Source organism: Beta vulgaris, chromosome 2 (genome assembly GCF_026745355.1).
Source record: "Beta vulgaris subsp. vulgaris cultivar EL10 chromosome 2, EL10.2, whole genome shotgun sequence".
Taxonomy (NCBI): Eukaryota; Viridiplantae; Streptophyta; class Magnoliopsida; order Caryophyllales; family Amaranthaceae; genus Beta; species Beta vulgaris.
In genome coordinates this window covers 37,806,101-37,829,923 of record NC_079203.1, presented here as the reverse complement: position 1 = coordinate 37,829,923, position 23,823 = coordinate 37,806,101, and the positions used below count along the sequence as shown (strand labels likewise).

At 35.6% G+C, this 23,823-nt stretch overlaps 3 protein-coding genes across 8 annotated transcripts; 1 reads left to right on the top strand and 2 right to left on the bottom strand.

The window, feature by feature from the left end:
* The first annotated feature begins 1,369 nt into the window (after positions 1-1,369).
* On the top strand, positions 1,370-10,802 carry LOC104886767 (pentatricopeptide repeat-containing protein At5g14770, mitochondrial). Of its 6 annotated transcripts, none has more exons than XM_048639000.2 (6): positions 1,371-1,720; positions 1,879-2,108; positions 2,956-3,368; positions 4,490-7,592; positions 7,919-8,031; positions 10,293-10,802. In XM_048639000.2, exons 3-4 carry the CDS (start codon positions 3,039-3,041, stop codon positions 7,280-7,282), a joined length of 3,123 nt encoding a protein of 1,040 aa, XP_048494957.1. In that variant the 5' UTR covers positions 1,371-1,720; positions 1,879-2,108; positions 2,956-3,038; the 3' UTR covers positions 7,283-7,592; positions 7,919-8,031; positions 10,293-10,802. The 6 variants fall into 6 exon arrangements, with proteins under 6 accessions (XP_048494960.1, XP_048494959.1, XP_048494957.1 ...); XM_010671273.4 differs by having other exon boundaries at positions 1,371-1,824; positions 1,905-2,108; XM_010671271.4 differs by having other exon boundaries at positions 1,371-1,824; positions 1,905-2,108; positions 7,867-8,031.
* Positions 10,803-11,642: 840 nt separating this feature from the next.
* LOC104886769 (ribosomal protein S2, mitochondrial) lies at positions 11,643-15,555 on the bottom strand. Its single transcript, XM_010671275.4, has 3 exons — positions 14,625-15,555; positions 12,175-12,257; positions 11,643-11,991 (listed from the first exon to the last, which is right to left on the bottom strand). Exons 1-2 carry the CDS (start codon positions 15,305-15,307, stop codon positions 12,188-12,190), a joined length of 753 nt encoding a protein of 250 aa, XP_010669577.2. The 5' UTR covers positions 15,308-15,555; the 3' UTR covers positions 11,643-11,991; positions 12,175-12,187.
* Positions 15,556-16,258: 703 nt separating this feature from the next.
* Positions 16,259-23,428, bottom strand: LOC104886770 (apyrase 2). Its single transcript, XM_010671276.4, has 9 exons — positions 22,707-23,428; positions 21,394-21,522; positions 21,233-21,289; positions 21,017-21,109; positions 19,136-19,341; positions 18,916-19,007; positions 17,534-17,748; positions 16,809-16,998; positions 16,259-16,709 (listed from the first exon to the last, which is right to left on the bottom strand). The coding sequence occupies exons 1-9, from the start codon at positions 22,992-22,994 to the stop codon at positions 16,594-16,596; spliced, it is 1,386 nt and encodes a 461-aa protein (XP_010669578.2). The 5' UTR covers positions 22,995-23,428; the 3' UTR covers positions 16,259-16,593.
* Positions 23,429-23,823: the final 395 nt, after the last annotated feature.

The following is a 23,823-nucleotide window of genomic DNA, read 5'->3' as shown; positions in this document are numbered from 1 at the left end:
GGTGGGGTTTTCGGGTGGTGGGTAGGGATTTCGGCGGGTGGGGTGGGCTTTTCGGTGGCTGGGTGAGGTTTTCGGGTGGGTGGGGTGGGGTTTTCGGTGGCTGGGTGGGTGGTTCGAATTTCAGGTGGGGGTGGTGGTGGTGGTGGTGGGAGTTCTCTGGGCTGTTGGGGGTGGTGGTGGGGAATCCAAGGGGTCCTCTTTTCTCTCTCCTCCCTTCCCTTAAACCCTATGTTAATTCTCTCCTAATTACTCCTCCAATTTTTGCCTAGGGAACCACAATTTTTGAAAGTGTAACATCTAAAAAACGGATGAAGTACATAAAAAGAGGATTATATATTGTATGATTATATGAGAAAAATGTTGTAAATTTCATTATCTCTATTATATAATGGAAGAGGAGGAGGACATCGAAAATGGTAACCCTTTTATACCCTTAAGTAATAAAATACAAATCACCATCTTTTACCATTATACCCTCAATTAACAAAATATTCACATCATCCTTGATTTATTGGTTTTCAAAAAACTGAAGAAAAATATACAATGAACTTTATGAACAATTTTTCGTATATTTTATTACGCAATTGACCTTTTGTTTGTTTTTGCACGCATCGCGTGCATACAAGACTAATAATAAACTAATGTAAGAAAGGGTAACTGTATGTAAAAAAACTGTAACTAATGTTATATAGGTAGATCAATGTAAGTTTAGATTGCAAAAAAGTTACTATTAAAAAATAGGTCACTGTATCACATGGGTGACTTTGGTCCACGCAAAAACTAAGTCAATTTTATTAGATCTGTAGAATCTGTTTTTTTGAGTGGAAATGAATACAAATCATCCTAAAAACACCCAAAAATCTGAATCACAGTACCCAATTTATATAAAAGCACAATTGGTGACTCGATCCAGATCATGTCTAATTTTTCGAGTCGAGTACCAGACATGTTAAAGATGAAAATTTTGATTTTATTAATTGATTTTTAGTTGTGAGTGAACGGTTTGCAACTTGTATACTGTAGGTCGGGTTTTCTTGATCATCCTACTATAATGGGCAATAAAAAAACATGCAATATAATGATATACTCTTGGCGTCCTACTGTTATGGACTCCAAGTGTATTTTAATAATTCTATAGGTTAGAGGTAGCAAAGTAAAATGTGAACGGGTATCAAAACGCAGTCAAGTTGGTACCAAATTATAACTTTGACACCAAGTAAGAATCACTTTGATATCAATATCACAGTCGATATTCACGATAACTATTCAGGTATCAACTTCATAGTGATTTGGTAAAAATATACATTTACTCTAATACTCGGACCTATAAACTTACTTTGATAAACTTATCGAGTCCAAAATGGAACTCTAAATATGAGATGCCAACCCAAATAGAAGTAGTAGTTCTTGAGTTTTTCAGTGACTCTAGTTGTACTTTGTTTCTTTTTTGTCAAAAAGAAAAAGAAAAAGAAAGAGAAAAGAAAAAGAAAAAGAAAGAGAAAAGCAAAATATCAACCAAAAGATAGTTGAACACCAATCTCCATTAACGAGATACAGCACCAGAGCACAGCCGCCATTTTTGAGCGGAAACTTCTTGAACACCAATCTCCATTAATGAATCCAAAAACATCATCACAAAAGTTGCAGACTGACAAATAACAACAATAACGCCGCCATTTTTTGTGCTTAGTGCCAATATTGCTCCCAATCACTCCAACTCGTAACTCACTGCTCTCAGTTCTAGTTTGTCGATTATGGAATTCGGATTTGTTAATTGTTGCTGTGGTTGCCTTCTATTAAAGATTCAACAAGCTCTCTATTGAGGTAAACATTTTATGCTTTTCAGTAATCGAGGCTTACTTTTTTTGTATTTGTTAGGGTTTCTTACCATCGAAATGAACTAGTGCGCTGCTCTCAGACTCCTCTCTCTTCTCTCTCCTCTCTCACTGTGCAAAGTGCGAACGACGACTACCGAGATTCGACTTCCGGCGAAACCAGTGAGGGGTGCCGACCGCCGTCGCTGCGACGCTGCCTGAGCCAGACGCATGTTCGCCTTCGCGAATCGCGACCCAGACTGCCAGACATCAATTCGAACTCGTTCGAATCTTGTAAGTTTAGTTTATACTTTTGTGTTTTAATTTCATATTTTTCAACTTTTCTAAGTTTATACATGTTAGATTCTTAAATTAATTGAATATTTAGATGTAAATTGTTGAATTTGGACATTGTTGATTAATTAGTTAGGGTTTGCTTATTGAAATTCGAAATTGAATTTGACAATTAATTTTATGAATACAGTTAGGAAATGACAAATGATACACCCAAGTCAAGTAAATCCAAGGAAAACAAATTAAGCAACCCAATCTTCGACAATTGGTTGTATGACTTATGTATTAAACAATTTTTATGAAATTTTTTCTACTAGTTTTGTGTTTGTTGTATGACTTATGTATTAAACAAATCAAGCCTCTCGAAAGTGTGAAATCGTTTTCGGTTTATCAATTGCCTCTAAGCTATGTTAATTATAGCAAAAAAAAATTAAATTGTAAATTTACAATGTTGATTGATTCACTTATGGGGGATGAAAATTCAGACTAGAACTTAACCGGAATGGAAAAAACAGGCGCCGTTCGGTTCCAATCGAATTGATTCTGAACTAGTCTTCAGTCCACACAAGCTAACCGTTTGCGGAGAAATGCTTAAATCCTCCATAGCATTTTTGTAAATAAATGAAGTAGGTTTTTATTTAAGACAAAAGATAAAAAGAAACAATTTTTTTGTAGTTTTCCGGAAATAGTAGTGTTGTATGACAAATTTCTAATGTTGTATATTAGACTATAAATATTGCATAACAAATGATAAATTTTGTATAGAAAATGGAATATGGTATCAAAGATAAATTCTTTTATCAGTGCGAAGTGTAAAGGATTGATTCTTCTATCTCTTGACTCTCAGGACAATGGTGCAACTATTACCATGACAGCAATGATATGTAAATTTATGAAGACACAAGATACAATCTGAAGAAATGATCAATAATGTTGTTTCTGAAATTTGTAAAGCAAAGAAGAAGGGTGTTTTTTGCACCATTCTCTTCGCTTACAAATTTTTTCTCAATCCCAATCAAATCTCGTTCTTCTCACCAATTTTTTTTACAACCGTCATCTGGAATTTCTATACCGCATTCAAAGACCAATGTGTATGCCTCCCTTTTTTGCTCCCTCATTCATTTATTTTTATCGTGTGGACATCCCTCTCGAGCTTCCCAAGCATTTACCTTCATGCGATCAAATGGAGTAGCTCCATCAAGTTTGCGCTCATGGAATCACCTCCTACGGGACTTTCATAACTTTGGCATGGTTTATCAGGTATTGGTTGCTTATCTGAAATGGTTCCCCTACCCCCTCCACAATCTTTGGTTGCCTGCTGGGGTCAGTAGGTCCTATGTCACTAGTTAGAATACAGTATCGGGCACGTGATATCACATTGTGCGCCCAGATTAAGTTTGTGACAAGTTTCAGATCTTTTGCTCTTAACATCTAACAACCTTTATCACTCTATGCGACTCACTGCAGGCAATGACTCGTGACTTAAGATTGGTCAGTTGTAGAGTATAAGAGCACCAATAATCATCTGATAATGATCTATTGGTTCTAGGTCACCTCTGGCGAATGTGACAATTTAAGTGCGATTCTTGCATATATTTTTAATATTTCACTATTGAAATATAGATATAGTAGAATTCATTTGGGAAGTAAGAAGCTCGTTTGACATATGTTCATCTGCTAAGAATTCTCCATGTGGAACATTGAGGCAAAGACCTGGTCTTTCAATAGGTTGGTTAATGAGAGGATTCGTGGGGTCCCAGATGACTTGGCTTATTTGAAAGAAAAGCTTTTGGAAGACCTATCTTACGTTTCTGATTCTAACATGGTCCCACACTGCAAGAATGCCAATCATCCTTCATTTGTCTTGATTTCTATTTGGGTATGTTATGGAACTGTACATATGTGTGTGGCTGTGTGCATTGGCCTGTTTGTTGGCACAATAGAATAAATCAAAATTTAGTTTGAAAATGAAAAAAGCAAGGCTATCCATATTTGAATTTTTGGCCAGAGTAGAGTGAATATGACTTGAAATACTTTGTTGATCACTTTTAGTGTTTTTTTTTTTATGAAAAATATTGTACCGGTGAAAATTTTGGATACTTAATATTGCCCTCAAAATTTGAGAGTTAGGAGAGATGATGGAAGCGAGGGGTTATCAAATAAAGAGTGGGCATACACTTCCTTTACTTAAGTATTATGTGGACTTGATATCACTAAATTAGTTTTAACATAGCTATGGTTTTATCTCTTAGGTATGGCTTGTGTACCGGGAGATGAATTTCCTTATCTCATTATTGACTACTGAGGCATTTTAGTTAAACTTCATGCTAATTGTATACACTATATCCTCCTCTTAACATTAGCTATGTTTGGATCATCAGGTGTGGCTCGTCTATTCGGAGATGCTGGCTTGCGGGGTAATGCCTAATGTCTTCACTCGTAACATATTAATCCACACTCTATGCAATTTGGGCATGTTGGATTCTGCTCTTCACTTTTTCGGGACTCTTGATGAAGCTGATACTGTCACCTATAACACTCTCATGAGGGGGTTCTGCTTGCAACACCTGCCACTGCAAGCCTTGGGATGCTTGACTCATATGGTTAAGAAGGGTATTCCTATTGATAGTTGTACTGGAAATATTTTGATCAAGGGTTTATGTGATGTTGGATTGCTGGGATATGCGGAAGAGGTCCTGAATACTTTACTTAACTACAATGGTTGTGATGTTGATAGTCATCTTGATGTTATGAGCTTTAACACCTTGATTCATGGCTACTGCAAGGCTGGCATGATGCGTAATGCTTTTCAAGTTATGGAAGATATGAAGAAGGTGGGTTTACCACCTGACATAATTACTTATAATAGTCTAGTTTATGGGTTCTGCAAGATTGGGGATTTTTCTGAAGCCAAGAATCTATTGAATGAGATATGGGATTCACAGTTTGGTGAACAGTCTCTGTCAGGCATGGAGAACATCCAGGGCGATGCAAAGAAAGCAAGTGTGGCAGTACTGCAACCCAATGTGACTACATACACAATATTAATCACTGCATACTGCAAACAAGAAGCAATACAGGAAGCACTGGCTTTATATCAGGACATGGTTAATGGTGGAATCTTTCCTGATGTAGTTACATATACTTCCATTATAAGTGGCCTTTGCAGGAGTGGAAGGTTAGCCGAGGCACAGGTTCTTTTTAAGGAGATGAAGCAAATGGGAATAGAACCCAATCACGTGTCATCATCTACCATAATTGATGCATTCTTCAAAGATGGAAACCTATTTGGCGCACTTGCCTTCCTAAGTCAGATGGTAGCTCGTGGTTTATGTCTTGACCTTGTCTTATATACAAGTATAATGGATGGACTTTTCAAAGCTGGAAAACCGAAAGAGGCTGAAGACATGTTAAAGATGCTTTTAACTTGTCACATGAGACCCAATCAGATTACCTATTCTGCACTAATTGATGGTCGTTGCAAGCTAGGAGACATGAAGAATGCTGAATCCATGCTGCAAGAGATGGAGGGTACAGGTGTTCCTCCAAATGTCATCACCTACACATCTATGATGAATGGTTATGTTAAGGAAGGAATGCTCGAGAAAGCTTTTGGACTCATGAGGAAGATGGTGCAGAAAAATGTGCTTCCTAATTCCATAACTTATGGTACTCTAATACATGGATGTGTTATGGCAGGGAAGCAGGAACTTGGCTTGGATCTGTGCAAAGAAATGAAACTGCAAGGTCTAGACGAGAATACTTTTATACTGGATACGTTTGTGAATACTTACAAAAGAAGCCAAAAGATGGATGAGGCAATGGAGCTGATTAAGGAGGTCGTGTCAAGAGGCCTGTCGCTTGATCGTATCAACTACACAAATTTGATGGATGGCTACTTTAAGCTGGGCAATGTTTCTGCTGCTCTTAATCTGGCCCAAGAATTTACTGAAAAAGGTTTAGGTTTTGATATTGTTGCATTTAACGTTTTGATGAGTGGTCTTTTGAAACATGGAACATATGAACCGGAATCTGTGTATGGCGGACTGAAACAGTTTAATTTGGTTGCGGATTCTGCTACTTACAACACGATGATCCATGCCTACTGTAAGGATGGAAGAGTAGCAGAGGCTCTTAAGCTGTGGTCTGAAATGAAGAACCATGGGCTAATGCCCAATCAAATTACATGTAATATTCTTGTTACAGGGTTGTGTAAATTTGAGAAATTGGATCAAGCAATAGATTTGCTGAATCAAATGTCAGCTATTGGTTTTTGCCCAACATCCAATGTGCACAGAGTTGTCCTTGCTGCAGCTTCAAAGATCAGAAGAGCAGGCGTGATCTTGCAGATTCATGAGCAGCTCCTAGCCATGGGACTTGAGGAAAATTGTGCAAGCTATAACACTCTCATCAATGTCTTATGCAGGCTGGGAATGACAAAGAAGGCTTCTACCGTTTTGATAAACATGAAGAAGAGGGGCATACTGGCTGATATTGTCACTCATAACAGCTTTATACTTGGATATTGCAAAAGTAGCCATATAAAGAAAGCATTTGCAACATATTCTCAAATGCTAAGCGAGGGGCTGTCCCCAAATATAGTCACTTACAACACTCTGCTTGATGGTGTTTTTTCTGCAGGTTTAATGAGAGAGGCAGCGAGATTAATCGGTGAAATGAAAGAAAGAGGACTTTCACCTAATGCTGTGACTTACAATACTTTGGTCTCTGGGTATGCAAAGATGAGCAACACAAAGGAGTCTATCAGACTTTACTGTGAAATGGTTTGCAAAGGTTTCATCCCCACTACTGCTGCCTACAATAGACTCATCCACCAGTTTACCCTGTTGGGAAAGATGAGCCAGGCTAGAGAACTTATGAACGAGATGCAAGTTAGAGGCAGATCACCTAATGCATCAACTTACGACATACTCATAAGCGGCTGGTGCAATTTGTCCAATCAAGCAGAGCTTGAAAAAATGTTAAAACGGTCATACACAAACGAGGCTATGAAATTTGTGAAAGAAATGACTGATAAAGGGTTGGTTCCAGGTGAAAGCACCATCTCTTCTATCTGTCGCACTCTTGCGAGATCAGGTAAGAAAGCTGCTGCTCTGAGATTGAAGGAGCATTATGATAGAAGAAACAAAAATAGTCCAAGCGATGAGGAGTAGCTTAAAAATGTTATTGTAGGTCGGTCTCTCTGACATTTTTGGAGCCTTATCTAACTAGATACCTAACCTGACCATGATGGGGAGAGAACAGAAACAATTGCATAATAATAGTCCTCCAAAAGGTCAGGGATTTCTTTGGAAAGGCACCACCCTATACATGTGATTCAAAATCATTTGTCAGGTCAGATGCTGGTTGGGTGAAGCCATGAAGGTCTGCCTTCTTTTCATGAAAGGCTACTCTTCGTTCCTTAACGAGAATTAAGTTGAATGAGCTGCATGCTCTGATTTTCAAGGATCTTATATTGTCTCTGTAAGTTAAGCTTTTAACAAAGGTTATTTCATTGTTGATAAGATACTTTTATTTTTGCATGAACATTATACTAGTATCAGTATCTTCCATGTAACTGGGAAGAAACCATTGCAGGCGCTTTTTAAAAATAAAAGAAAAAAATCAAAGTTGTCTCCTGATTGTGATGTCATCCCTTGTTCCCTTTATCGTAGATGAGAAAGTTCAAAACTGGCAACTTAAGTTCCTTTTATTCCCCAGTGGTTTTGCTTTGAACTCATTTATGGCATATATGTAGGTGGGTGTAGTACTATCGGTTGGCTAATATAGAGTATATGCTTGTTGAGCAGTCGATCCTAATGCTGGAAGTACACCTGTCCCGTCTCAGAGAAAGATGCTACGCAATGTGACTGTTTCTGGAGAGATCTCCTCGTGTGAAGTAAATGTATTTCAAAGCTTAGCGGTAAGCATATCATATTATCATCTATGTGTTCATAGGTTCATTCTGCATTTGTTATTTTTATTGTAGGAAGCAAATAAGGACAATAATCACCACAAATTCCAATCACAAATTGCTTTTAGATATTGATATTTTGTTTTTTTTTGGGGTGGGGAGGAGTATTAATATATAGCTACTCCTCTCTGACAAAGGAATTTGCTACCATCCCAAGTTATTCTGATTTATTGCAAATTCTTTGATATTTTTTCAAACCTTATATTAGTTGAGAGCTCATACTAAAGACTTCACTTCCATGCGCATTGTACTTGCTTTTCCTGTAAATTATGTGTTGTTCTTCAATTTGGCATCATTATGTTCTTTTCCTGTGAATTAGCCGAGTTTGTTACATGCACTAATTTATGAGTAATGCTAAATAGCTAACATGTTAATTCTATAACACCAATTAAAGTGATTAAAAGGTGAGACTTTTATCCTCCTATTATGGCATATCAGTTGATAGAAGGTTCAAGGACAGTTTGTCAATAAACTAGGTGGTAGATTGTCAACTTTTTAGTTCAATTTGATTTTTATTAGGCTTCTATTTTCTCGCACTCTCCGAATCGCTTCGTGACCGTTTGAATCTTTTGTTGCGTGCAATTGCATGGTCATTATGCTTTGAGAACCCTTGAGATACTGAGAAGTCAGTAGGCTTTGTTTTATGATGCCCAAAGGCTGTGGTCCTGCTGGACTAGATCCACCTGCTTTGCTCAGAAAACCTTCCTTCTTAGTTTCTTCGGCCCCCCAACTTCCAAAGTCTGCACGCCCAAGGGAGAGACAAAGAGAGTCGCACTTGGGGTGTCAAAATTAAGTTTTAATCTCAATGCGACTAACTATATGATGTACTCCCTCCGTCCCATAATATAGTGCCTACTTCATTTTTGGTGAGTCAAACTTTGAAATCTTTGACCGAATAATTCTCATTTGTATATATAAATAAATATATTCATGTGAGATCTTGTTAGATTCGTCTCAATGTGTAGTTTCATAATATCAACTTTTTATATTTTTTATTAATACGAAATTGAAGATATTAAAGGTCAAAGTTACGTCTTGGAGACCGTGTAAAAAAGAAACAAGCACTATATTATGGGACGGAGGGAGTATCAAATAATAACGTTGCTATGGTTAAAGTCCCATGCCTCGTGAAGGTCTATACATCTCATAGCATTTGAAATTCACCACCCTTCAATCACACTGCTGTATGACCTTAATTTACTCTATATTTTGCTTTGATCCCTTGCTTCACTGCTAATTATTATTGCCTTTTGAAATGATTAAACTTGATCATTAATGTGGTTGGCTATATATGCATCTTAACATATTTCATGGTATATATATTATCTAATACTAGGGTTACTAACAATTACATGTGAAAGTGTATTTAAACGTGAGATGCATCAGCCTCGAAGTCACTCACTGTGATATGCTGGTGCATGGGGTGGTAGGGAGAAGATAGTTAGAATAAGTGCCTTTATAGTTTATCTTCCTTAGCCATCGATTGAGGTATCACTTGATCTATTTGTTCATGCAAAAAAAACTGCGTAGGTTCACTATTTGCTAGCTTTCATTTGCAAAGTTGGTAATAATTTTCCCATTTGCTAGGTCTATTAAAAGAAGTATGCATGGCAGTCTATCTTTTGAAGATTATGGCCTAGCCTGTACGACTCTATTTTAGTCGTCTCATATGTTGCAAAAAGTAGTTGGTTTATGTAATCCTTTATGAACTGTTATATTTTACATTGTAACTAATCTGCTTAATCCCCGTCAAAAATGAAAAAAAAAAAAAACTAATCAGTTTAATCAGTTCTACAACAGCATAGTATACTTTACACGGGTTCGTCTCTCTCTTCACATCTCACCAGTCCATACATCTTTACTGATCCATTTACTCAATCCTAGTGAATCTTGAAAATTTTGGCACTAAACTGCAGTCATATGCTTGATACGTGACATATCATTCAACTATGTAATGAGAGATGTCTTCATTAATGTCGTTACATTAATTTTGTATCTTTTGATCGATCTGTGCATCAAGAAGTGATGAAAACTGGGCTCTGATTCTTGTAAGTGGTTAAATCTGAAGGAGTAATGCTATCTGTGAGACTGTGAACCATATCAGTGTTATATTTAAGTAGTGAATGTATTTTTGTTTTCTATTGTTAGTAGTATGGTGGAGTTTTGCTGTCTGATTATCATCCTATTCTTTCCCTTTCTAAAAATTGTAGGAAGAATGTATCTGTAGAAGCACTAACAATTGAATCCAAACCTAAGCAAGAGGACAGTTGCACTCGTGAACTTTCGAAGCTTCGAATGGATGAAGCTAACGAAATGAGCAAGAAAAATAGCATTGCAAGTGTACCTAGGAAGGTTTCATACAACTTCTTAGTACTTTTTTCGTTTTCTTAAGCCGAATTTTTCATTTTCTACAACTCACCATTTACCCGCAGTTGTCACTCAATCCATTCAAATAGGGAATTGGGCATGTTTTGTTAACGTAGAAGACAACAAGAGATACTGCTAAGTGTTAGATGTTGATTTTTTCCTTACTTTGTACTTGGCATGAGTGGTGTTGTATTTGTATAGTAGTGCTCTATGCGAGGGGGAAAACAAATTTAGTTCTGTACTGTATTAGTAAACGCCACTGCAATCAGAGTATGTTACATGTAAAGCTGAAAGACATTTTTGTAGTATGACAACTACTTTTCAGAGATGTTATTCAATAACTTTTTTATGTACATTATTTCTTGCTTCTACTATTTATTTACTTTTTTCACTTTTTTCGGTTCATGTGCAAAAGCAAATAGTCGACTACAAAATTGGAGGGAGTATAATATAACTGCATAATTATTTGAAGTCTGTCAAAATGGTTAGGTGTTAGCATCTAAGGGAATACCAAAAAAATAAATTAAATTTGTAGATCGTTGCCAAACTAATAAAAAAAGGAAGAACTATAATAAGTTCTCAATTAAACAAAGAACAAAAAAATAGAAATTTTGCTCTATTTTAAAATCCAATTTCCTGTTCTCCCTCCTTTCCATCCACAATGCTACAAAAAGCATTAGAGTATGATACATAGATTTTCTTTTATCTACTTTTTTTTTTTTTAGATACAACATTTACCTTTATAGTGAGTATATTAAAATAATCAAATGTTGCAACTAAAAAAAACAGAAGTAGTATTAAATTAACTACATTTTGGATAAGACTATAGGAGCATATGTAAGAAATATATAACTTTGGATTTCATATGGAAAGACACCTCAAATTGAGATTTATGATGACATTTCTGTTATGATAATTAGAGTTTCAGCCCTAATTGTCTCTTCCAAATAGCTGTCTACAGAACATCCACAAAAGCTTCTATTAGTTAAATTTTTAATTTAACCCTAATCCTCTAGACCACATAGGGCCAATACCTTGATATCAAAACCAGACTCCACACAGGCAATTTATATTTTCACACTGCAATTGACAAACATAACTCATATTTCCACCACTGGTTGCAGAATTTGGACATCTCTACTACAAGAAAATCTAATACATAAGAAAACTAAAGCTTTATTGCACAATCTAACTGGATCAAGCTCTTAAGGCGTATGTCATTTTTGGCATAACCTGCGTTTCATTAATCAAAATGGTTTATTCTTGTTACAAAAAACTGCATGGGTATAGTTATCAGATTCAACTTCAGCAAGAACGGATTTTATCAAAAAAATGGACCATACAAGGAACAATTTTTACAAAATTGTTCTCTTAACGATTAATAAAAATAAGCGTGAGAAGAACCTCAGCATATAATCCAAAGAAGTATTGTAACAATCTACTTAAGAGTCATGTCTGCTGAATGGCAGCAACTACTTCACGATCAACATCGGCTGAGCCCGTTCATCCTAAATCTACTGTGTTCTATCCACCCGGTAAACTCTGTGGAGACAAACAAGGAAATTACATTAGCAAAATTCAAGAAAATTGCATTCGTACCTGTCCATATAGCAGTAAAGCAGAAACAATACACCATAAATACTCTTTCAGTACCCTAGGGGCTTCTCTTAGAACATAAAAAGAAGAAAAAAGGGAAGAAAATACTCTTTTAGATCAGATCAATACCATTAATACACCTTCAAGCTGAATAAGAAACAACCTTCATCTCTTCCGCAGATTGATTATCGTCTGTCAACTTTGCTTCTCCACTTCAAAATCAAATTAACACAATAAGAACAAGCCACAAAATGGGAGAAAACAAATCATCCAATGGATTCCTCCATGCATGAAGAGGAAAACATTCCGAAGAGACATTGCAAATAAACATGATTCGGTTCGCGCTCACAGTTAGCGAAAATTTAAACAAAAAGCACTCGAAGCTTCACACAATCAGAGATATAAAAGATATGTGATTTTAGAATTATACCTTCAAAACCTCACAACAATTTGAAACAACTGAAGCCCGTATTATATCCCGCAACTGTGCCTTCCCTTAAAAGTGCAAATTCACATCATGGAACTATATCGAGTTGGTTAGTTATTTTCTTGCATATATGTTCTCTGTATTCTCAGAAATGAGAAGTTTCAGCACATACTCATGCATCCAGCTCTTTCCAGTCTTTCTTAGACATGATTCACATAATATACAGATTTTTTTTTTTTGCTTTATATGACTCACAATATGGCAATCAGCTTTAAAATTCAGTTCTTTAGTCTCCTCGCTACCAATCTATGCTACTTTCTGGTATTAAAATCAACTCCAATGCGCTTCAAATTTACCCTAGACTCCTATCTGGCAATGAAGTAAATAAATAGAGCAAAAAAGAACTACAATGACTCTTTCTTTTTTTTTTAGACATAAAAGTTGCAATTTCCCATTATTGCAGGGGTGATTATTGCAGGGGTGGATCTACTAAGTAACAAGGGGTAATTTTAAAAAAAAATTCGCTGGGAGAAAAAAGAATAAGAAACTGTGTTATAGACAAAATCCAGCAGTGTATAACTGATGAAACCTGCTTGCTGCAGTGGTAGGTACACTTTACTGACAACATGGAGGTCTCAGGTTCGAGTACTTCTGTAACATTTCGTTGTTTTTATTAATCTACTTTTGTTCATTCTGTAACATTTTGTTGTTTTTATTAATCTACTTTTTGTGCATTCTCTTTGTTCTTCCTTCCTTTTTCTATAATTTCCCATGTGCCCTAATCTTTTCCATCTTTTGCAATTACACTTGTAAATTAAAACAATATAATACTTCATATTATAACAAAGTTTATTCTAATTATAGTTGCCTTTCATTATATTATAAATACATCGCACTCCCCTAATTTCGAATAAAAAGGTTCAACTTTTTATAAATCACATATATTATAAAGAGAATCTTCTTGGATTTTTAAAATAAAGTATCCATGTATTTTTTCATTTTCTACACTATATTTTGAATATTTTTATCTTTTGAAATTGTAGCTTTGATTTTTTTTTTTTATTCTATAATGTACGCCTTTGTTAAATCAACGTTAAGTTTTTCATCAGTTTCTTATTTTTTGTTCTACAGAATTACATTATAAGGGAGAGAAAATTCTTCGGCTATAAAAGGGTTGATTACGATAGAGTAGTAGGGTACGTAGAGTTTTATTGGAAGAACTCTCTCATAATGTAATTTTAAAGAATATAGTATTATGAACCATATAATAATATAGTGTCATCTTTTTAAAAGGGTTATAAGTGTTTTTTAATGTGACTTATGTTCTAGTATTACGAACCGTCATTTGGTTAACAATTTATGCTACCCCAGATTGAAAATCCTGGCTCTTGCATTATTGGCATACTAATTGTTTTCAGGAACTCGAACAAACTTAAGAGAAACCTTTTGTTGAGAAAAAGTACCATTTTACTTTAGTTCTTCTGTCCCTTGTTCATCCAAATCACTTTATTCTATACTGATCTCTTTTATAGTCGTACGTAACCCAAATAATCCAATCCAATTCAATCACAAAGCACAAGTCACAAAACCAATTAATACAGAGCTAAACAAGCACCACTATGTTTCTCCAAACCCTACAAGTAGTTCTTTCTAACCACACTATTACTCAAATTTCAAGAATCCAACTTCCCAAAGCATTCTAAGGCTGCATTCTCAATAGGTTCCAATAAGTTGAAATAAGTACTAATAAGTTGATTAAGTTCCAATAAGTCCTAACACCTTACAAAATGTTCCAATAGGTTCAAATAAGTATTAATAACTAATAAGTTCCAATAAATTTTCTAACACCTTTTAGAATGTTCCAATAAGTCCTAACACCATATAAAATGTTCCAATAAGTTCATAAAAAGTACTAACAAGTAACAAGTTCCAATTAACAAATACTAACAAGTTTCAATAATTTCAAACAAGTACTAATAATTTCCACTAAGTTGTAACACCTTACAAAAATGTTCCAATAAGTTAAAATAAATACTAACAAGTTCCAATAAGTTCTAACACCTTATAAAAAGTTCCAATAAGTACTAATAAGCTCCAATAAGTTCTAAAACCTTAAAAAAAAAAACTTTTCAATAAGTTCCGAAAACGCTACCTGGGATCAGTATCAACATCAGCATTATCAGCATTCTCAGCATTCTCAGCATCAGCAGTAGAAGCATCACCAAAACTCAAATTCTTTTGCTCAAGCAAAAACGTCTTGGTGATCAAATTACACACCATATAAACAAACTGAACAGAATCATTACACGGAATCGGATAAGTAATCTTCTGAAAAACCTCCCTCGGCACACTGGAATCGACTAAACCAATAATGGGAATACCAAGTCTAGCAGCCTCATTAATGACAGAAGATTTCTTATCAAAATCCAAAATAAAAACACAATCAGGAGGTTGAGCAGGCGCAAAACAAATCTTCTTATTCCTAGAACGAAACTTCTTAGGACTAGCAGAATTGGTCAAAAAACCACCAAGTCGCCAGTACTGAGCTTGAGGAGAGAGAAAGGAACCATGGCCGATCTTGCGAGTCATGTGGTCGAAGATGTCATCAAAAAGAGGGTTTGTGTTGACGAAGAGGAAGCGAGATTTAGCGCGAACAAGGTGAGAGATGAAATCGAGAGAGTTACGAAGAGAAATTAGGGTTTTATCGGAGTCGATGATGGATGCGCCGTTACGAGTGCCGTAGGTAAAGGGTTTGAAATGGTGGGCGGTGATTCGACGACCTAAGTGTGCGTTTGTGCTCAGGAGTTTCTGGATTATCACTGATTGGATTGTCATTGTTGTTTGTTTTTGGTTTAGAGAGAAGAAAGAAGGGAGTGTAGAGTGTATGTATGTCTGCAACTACTCTCTCTGTGACTATAGTGTGAGTGTAGATTGGAGGGGATGATAACTCATCAACTCATGAGAATGAGGAAGAAAAAGGAAATGGAGGGTTTGTGGTTTTTTTTTTTTGGAAGAAAAGTGACAATTTTTCTTTTTATCATTTGTGTTTTATATGTCATAAAGTTCGTCTTGTGCTTCACACCTCGTTTAATTCGTACTGTTTGATGCACCAAACTAATTGTTCGTGTTATTTGCGCCAATTTTACGTTTTTTTAATATGATGCAAGTATCAAGATTAATTAACATAATTCAAGGCTTTAGCCTTTAATGCATGATCAACCTATATCGAATTGAGGAAGATGCAAGTATTTACGAAAATGTGATAGATGACAAAAGAGTCATAATGACCATTGATATAATTAAGCGATCTAATTATAGGATAATGGTTCACCTGACAAGAAAAAGAGATCTATCATAACTCAGATAACTCATAAGCTACTTACCATAGACAAATTTATCAATGGCATTCCTTGAATCCAATTATGAATCTATAGTGACTAGGGTTTGGAAGAGAGAAAAGAGCGTTCCTAATTGATATATTACTTCCTAACTAACAACCTAAAATCTAGAGATAATCAAGAAAATCAATATGATTAGATAACCAAATCAAAATTACTATTTTATACTTGGTTAACAAACTAACATAATAACGAAATTCATCAACCCGCCTTTGACTCGAGTGATTAGTACTTTTTTCCTGCTTGAGGTTTAGAATCAAGGATTCATATATTTTATCAAGTGATTAGCGGCACAAGGATTAATCACGAATGAGAAATGGTACAATTGTACTAAAAAATAGGAGGCACGGACAAAAACATATGCTTAAGCTCAACCGAACACAGGATGTTCACAGCCATTCTTAATATATTCTTCTATTGGAAATAATCTAATTACTATCAATTGATCATTTATCAATCAGTTGATTGAATTTTAGTATAAAAATATAATTACAATAAAAAATAATGAAAGAAGATATCACTGGTATCCAAGTTATTTTCCAATGTCATCCAACCAACAACAATTTTCTAAACCAATTTGGTACAGATCTGTAGAACAAGAGGCCGTGTCAAAACTTCTGGTAGCCAGTGACCCAGCTGATACTAGCACAGCATGGTCGAGACTCGATTCCGACAAAAAGACTAGCCAGGGAGGAATTGCCTCGACGGCGATGAATTTCCTAATTAAGCCAAAGATGACATGACATCGATAGCACTTCCTAGTGGCCATGCCGCTTCCACCAGAGAATTTCCATATGGTACTTTCTTCACCAATGTCATCTTTTGCGAAGGAGCTAGGCCTGTATAGGGATGAAGTATAAGCACATGGAGAATTAGAAAATAAAAGGGCCCCAACGGATATCTCGTTTTCATAAAGAAAGATCTGAGAATCAACTTACCAAAACCATTTACGAGTAACGTATATTGATAGATGAGATCCATGCATAGGTAAGGCAGATTATCGCTTTCAACATGTGTGTATTTAGACTTCCCTTCTTCAATTGTGGTGCCACAAGCAAGCTTAGCAGCCTCCTCGAAATCTGAAGGTCTTACAGTGACAACCGGCTTTTCTGAATCAATAAAACCAGCCTGCAGAAACAACAGTCAACAATTGGGTTAAATATATTTGTTAAGGGGAGTGGGGGAAGGGGGGAGGGAGAGGAAAAAGAGCTTTTCCCAATGTATCTCCGATATATGCAAATAGCCAACAATTGGTGGCTTTAATTATGGAGAATTCAGGAGTGTTGTAGGTATTTTCCAAAAAAAAAATACAGGTGTTGAGGGACTTAATTTTCACAAAGATCACCTTTAGATGCTACGGAGATATGCACCACTTACATGTATCTGATATAAATTTGTGGTTTATCAAGGAAAGAGGAAATTTTTGGTAACCCATGTAATTCTAATTTTAACACAAAGCACACAATTCTCAACATTGCACTTTGAGCACTATCTTCTCTTTAAATATGTTCGTAAATCAAACCACTACATTATTACATTTATAGTAGTAGCTTATAATTTTTTCAATATGTAGTAAGAGTAAACAAGGGTCAAAGTTCAACCACGAAAACGTGTGACTTAGACAAAAAAAGCAGAATAGTAGCAATTGCATTATAGATAATACCTCAGCTGCTCTATCAAAGAAAAATGAAGCAACAAACAGATTCTTCTGTCCATCACCCCTACCACCATTCCATACACCACCAAAAGAGCACTGCATGTGTGTACATGTTTCATTGACTTTCAGAGCCTTTGAAGTGAATGCTCTGCAAGAATCCACATCCGCACCAGTTGGAGAAGCTGATACTTCATACGAAGCACCTCCATACTTGTAAGTCCCTAAAATAGCAAGAATTTCAATGTCAATTACATGCAATGGTAGTAAGCAGTTAACCTCCAAGATAATCTACGAGATCCAAGTCAATCAACATTAAGAATTATAATCTGCAAAACATGAGAACTAAGAATGAATCAGGTTCGATTACAGACAAGTTTGTGTCACCTAGGTGGCTAGGTAGATGTAAGCATAGATGAGCAAAATGCCAAATATCAAAATTCTGACAGAAATTGAATTAATTATGCCTTGTGAGTTGTGATGAATATGAGAACTACAATATGTGATATGATTAAGTTAAAAGATATTGGTGAACCAAATAATTTGAAGCGGAACGAAATTTGAGGAGATGGCAATAAATAATCAAAGAGCTGAACTAACTAAGCCACAGAATGCCCACAATATAGCTAAACAAGCATAAGTTATAACACTGTCCAATGAACCTCAAGTGATTTGTGCAAATCATATTTGCAGGAAAAGAGTGCCGATCAAAGATCCAATAAGGAGTTTTAAAGAAAAGAAACAAATTCCTTCATATATCACCTATCTTTTGGTTAACAAAATGTGAAGATCTGATAGGTATTAACCATTACTTGTTTACCCAATATCACCAAGAAAAAGGACCCGTCAAGTTTTAGGAGATTACATTATAAAATTTGAACAAGGCATGTACAGAACATAAAGAAAATAAATCCAACTTATTTTCATTTGCGATTAGATTACATACCACCAAGGAATGTGAACCAATCAATGAATCAAGTGAATAATTACCATCAACAACAAACAACTCATGCCTCTCAAGAGGCTGTCGATATGGCAGACATTCGCAGAAAGAAGGCTTTAAGAGATTACAATTGTCAAGAAAGTTACTTCAGCATTGTAGGAGGGCCAAAATGTGTAATGTTCCACAAAGAAGTATATCATAACAAATCAATCACCCAGTGCCTTAAACTGAAGCAAGATGGGTCTGAGAATCAATTAACTATCTTAGATATGCCTATGTAGTGAAACTAAAATGGGAAATAATCAACCACTTGCTACTTTGCAATAATAAAAAGCAACGAAGCACTGCAAAGAAATTTCAAAAACATCCATTAAGTGAAGAGTCCAATGGTCAGTAGCTGAAACACTATGGATATAAAAAGCAGAAAGTAAAGGAGTTTTCACAATACCATGAAAGCCTGCCAAAATGCAGGGATTTGATGAATCTCCAACTGCCTTCAAAATCTCAGCACGAGCTGCTAGTAATCCATAGTGCAAGTAACTGCAAAATAGCTGCTTCAATGAGCTTGAAAAAATTGCAGTAGGATTTTCATTTAGTACTATATGTAAAACGAGGAAATTAGAAAATAAAAGCACAAAGCTTTTTTTGAAAAAAAAAGAATTGCTGACCTGTGCACATATAGGTAGTATTTTCTACCCTTGAGATACATCTCCCTCACATATGCCTCCTCACCATTTGATACCTTTGGAGCCTTTGCAGCGTCAGTCTCAGAAACAGCATATGCCATTTGAACAGATCCACCTCCAAGATCAACTACCCCCACTGTACGTGGGTATTTCTTCCCCAAGTTTCCTAAAAGATAGTTTATAGTCACCTACACACATATTAAGAAAACCTCATCAATTTCCAAATTGACATACATTCAGGTCCTCTATGCTCGTCATGCCGGAGCGTCAAAAAACAAGCATAAAAGATTTCCCAAGGGAGTGGGAAGGAAAGGCAGGAAGGAGAAAAAAAGCATATGCGCACGCAGCACACACACACAAATAAACCAACAAACCGAAAAAAAGAAAAAAAAATATTATGACAAAGTATGCTATTCATCATGAGACATTCTACAGCGGCAGTCAAAAAAAAAACAGATCTCACACAAAAGGAAAAGGCCAGAGTGCACTACCAGGTATGTGCCTTGATTGCCATGGGAGAAAAGCAGTAATAAAGACTGTTGACAAGGTATATAAGAAGAAAAACATTTTTAAGAATGGACCGAGTAGGCAACAAAAAAAAAGCTAAACACAATAAAGCCAACAATTCAAAACAAGCACAATAAACAATTGAAGGCTAAAATACCCTGAGAGAAATAAAAAGGATGATCCCAACTCTCTTAGGAACTAAAGGTTTCTTGTCAATGAGAGAGTCAACAAAATAAACACAAATCGCAATAATTACTTTTTGGCTTTGAGAAAACCTAAAGACAGCACAAAACTCATCATTTTTCATAAATCCAATGTACATCTAAAACATTACTAAAAGAAATAAATCTCTAAAAATCTATTAACATGAAATTAATATATACATATTAGATTTTTAGTTTTATTAAATTTCTTATTTTTAGTAAATGACACGCAGCCCCAGTGCATACTGAAAAGCCTCACCGGTCCAACTGGCAACATGGACCATTATTAGTATAAACCAATAAAATACACAATGTAAAGTCTTTACTTGTAAAATTACCCAAACGCATATATTATAAGGCCCAACCAGATAATTTAATTTTGATTTCTCCTTTCCTCCCGCAACAGAAGAAACCAGAAGAAAAAAAAAAATTGTAAGCAGGCCACTCATCATCACTATTTCTGCTAAAAGTTACCCACATATCATTTACTTCCTCCTTTCCATTTTAGTTGCAACATGGAGGGGAGGCACAAGTTTTGAGAAGTGGAGAAAAATAGAGAGAAATAAAAAGAGGGACCCATGTGATAGAGATAGAGATAACACATTACCAAATAAAGCAATGTTGCAACTAATTTGAAACTTCCTAAAAAGGGAAGGCGCAATTAACAAAGAAACAGCAGAAGTGTATATTACCCTTTACTTAACAAACTCATCAATTGCTTTTCTATATTACCCTTTACTTAACGATTTCTTAACTAAATCATCAAAAAAAAAAAACAATCCACTAATAGTTATTAGTTAGAAAAAATAACATGAGCTCCAACAAGTTTTACGTACAACCTAGATGGATCCTACAACAATTGAGGCTATGAAACAAAAGCTGGGACAACAAATAAAAGATACCCTCAAATTAATTAAACCAAGTAACTTCGTGCCGAAGTAGCATAAAAATAAGAAATAGAGATATAAACACACACATCTGAAGCACATAGCAGGATAGAGAACCGAAACTGTTTTCTGCAAACAGAATTCTCCATTGTAGGCAACTTGACTGGCAAGTTTGGATGGAAAGAATTAAGAAATGTTTATACACTGGTCCAGCAAGATATTGCAACAAAAGAAATATAAGAAAAGACAGAATGTGCATCACATACCCACTGAAAAGCCCCTTCCTGGGTACCATCCAAGACCGTGACCCCATTTGGGTCTGATTTCAGATCACTCTTATCCTTCAGCAGATCCCTGACCTATGTAAATTAAACAAAACCAATGTCATCAAGAAGAAAATTGGGAAGCGGAAACATCTGCTGTTAAAAATTCTTTGACAATAAAGAAAAGATGCACCAAAAAACAGGGCCTAAAGAACATACTGATTGCAAAATTCTTTCAGGAGCATCACCAGCCAATTGCCTCAAACCTGCAGTCGCCTATAAATGACAATGATTCAGAATTTTCAGGTAAATTTGTCAATAAAATTTCGTTGGGGAATAAAACGTTCTAGAAAGAAAGAACCACCAATAAAATAACCCACCCCCACTCTAACTGGAGTTTTCCCAAGCAAGTCCCTTGGAACAACATCTTCGGCCTGCTTTAGGAGAGAAACTAGTGAATTGGCAGCTTCCTGAGGGTCATTCGCATAAGCACTTAGACCTGGTTTTTTCTACAAGACCAAAATGGGAAAGGAATATTAGATAGAATGTATCACAAATGTAATTCTTTTACTCTATGCAGAGCAGGAAAAGTAGAAGTATGAAACTAAATTCAATTATACACTTTGAGACACAACATCGACCAAAACCACAATAAAAAAAATCCAAAGATCCAACCATTCTAGATTTCTACATCATGAAAATAATTTGCAACTTGCAAGCCTGGTGGATATTGGTTCATCCTTGCCTTTGATAGAACCACTGCTACATTTCAACAAAAGAATAAATACTAGCCTGACAAAAAGTCCAGAACACAAGCGAAACTGAGGAAAAACATCCAGCTCGGTTGTTTCCAGATAATTGCAAATGCTAAAGAATAAGAAATAGGGAAAAGGATACAACTAAAGGTAACATGAATGCAGGGTGTTACACTACATCTCCCCCCCCCCCCCCCAAAAAAAAAAAAAAAAAAAAAACAAAACCTCAATCTTTAATAGATCCTAGAAGAAAAATCTACCTTTCCCCCTAACATCAGTTCGGCTATACAGATCCCTCATCACCAACCTGCTGCTGTACTATATCATATACTTTGTATATCGTTTGCATGTCTAAGATAACAAGTAAAGAAAGATCATGTCCTATAATTTCATTTCCCAAACCATAAATCAAAATCTTAGGTCAAAGAGCCATAGTCCATTAGATCAGTAACTTAACTAACACAACAATTCTCATGCATTTCAATTTTATACCAATTCTCTTCCAATGTACAATGTGCAATGTACAATGCACCACATCTATCCCCAAAATTCCACTCCATGAAGAATCAGTAACAACATAAAACCTACAAACCAAACCAAAATCGCCAACCCCATCAATGTAAAAGCTTACTCAAACTAAGCTCAATTATAAAGCAAATGTTATGAATTTCCCTCAGTAATCAACAGATCCATTCTGTAAACAAATCATAAAATCCCACAAACTCCACAACAACCAGTAAAAAAACAGAATCATCAACAAACAAAAAACACCCTTTTCACAAACAACCCCCTCAATCATTAGCAATTACCCAAAACATCAAATTACACCACCATCAACAACAAGAAAAACAAACAAAACCTTAGTCCCAAAACAATTCGAGGTCGGCTAACATGAATCGTCATAAGAAATCATTTCCATAACAATATCAAAACTATACCTGAGCAAAGAGTTCTAGATCATTTCCAATAGGAACAAGATCTAAATTCTTATCAAAACAAAAAACATGCACCCTACTCCCAGAACTGCCAGCATCAAAGATCACAGCATATCGATTATACTCAGTCTTCATCTTCCTAGGAGAGTACCCTTCATCAGTGGGTCTTGGCATCATGATCAAAACAAACGAGATCAACAAAAGTGGGAGTGTAATCACAAGAACAACTCCACGAAATCTGTAAAGTTTATCCAAACAAGACTCTTGTTGGTACTTATTTCTCTTAAGCATTTTGTCGAACGAGTGGTGTGCGTCCTGTAAATGGGGTTGATCAGATAATGAAGGTGATGAAGATGATGAAACTCCAACTGGGTTTGATGACAACAATGGCGGATTTTGACCTTCTGCAAATAGTTCCGCCGATGATGGCGATCGATACCTGATCTGACCGTTACCTCCACCTGAATCCAGTTCGTTAGATTTGGGGGGAGCAATTTTGAAAAAATTGGGGGAAAATAAATTTAGGGATTTGAGTAGGATAGATGAATGATAAATGGGATTTTTGGGTTTTGAGGTTTTTTATGTTTTTTTTGTTTTTGTAATGTGTCTCTTCACTCTTTCTGTCGAGAAGAAAGGGAAGAGAATTGAGAGTTTTCTGAAGAGAAAAAACGATAAAAGCTGGAAATGTTGATTTCAATTTGGTCGATGATTTCAGGGAGTGTAATTTTACTACTATGCCCTTGCTTGGTTTCTACTTTCTACTTTCTACTTTCTATGGACGTAAAGGTGGGAGGGACAATTTGTTTTTTTAAGGTGCAAGTCAAATATGGAGAAGTAAAAACTATATAAAGTGAAAAAGTGTAAGAAAGATTATTAACTTATAGTGTTATATAATGTGCTTTCTTAAAAAAAAAACTTATAGCATAGTTTAAATTTACGTATTATTTACCGTTTGTGTTTATTAAATACAAATACTGTCTGTATTTTTATATATTTTACATTTTTTATATTAAAGATGTTAAATTTTAAATATTTTTAGCATGAACTGAACCAACTTTAATTAGCCTCTTTAATTTTTGTATTCAATACATCAACCATTAGCACCTCATTATGTGATTTG

Coding starts and splice junctions, on each gene's coding strand:
- LOC104886770 (XM_010671276.4), bottom strand. CDS start 22,994: ATGCTTAAGAGAAATAAGTACCAACAAGAGTCTTGTTTGGATAAACTT. Junction 21,523..22,706: donor ATCTAGAACTCTTTGCTCAG/GTATAGTTTTGA, acceptor TTGGTCTTGTAG/AAAAAACCAGGTCTAAGTGC. Junction 19,342..21,016: donor AGGAAGGGGCTTTTCAGTGG/GTATGTGATGCA, acceptor ATATGTGTGTAG/GTGACTATAAACTATCTTTT.
- LOC104886769 (XM_010671275.4), bottom strand. CDS start 15,307: ATGACAATCCAATCAGTGATAATCCAGAAACTCCTGAGCACAAACGCA. Junction 12,258..14,624: donor GATGTTGATACTGATCCCAG/GTAGCGTTTTCG, acceptor TTGATTTTGAAG/TGGAGAAGCAAAGTTGACAG.
- LOC104886767 (XM_048639000.2), top strand. CDS start 3,039: ATGTTGTTTCTGAAATTTGTAAAGCAAAGAAGAAGGGTGTTTTTTGCA. Junction 3,369..4,489: donor ACTTTGGCATGGTTTATCAG/GTATTGGTTGCT, acceptor TTGGATCATCAG/GTGTGGCTCGTCTATTCGGA.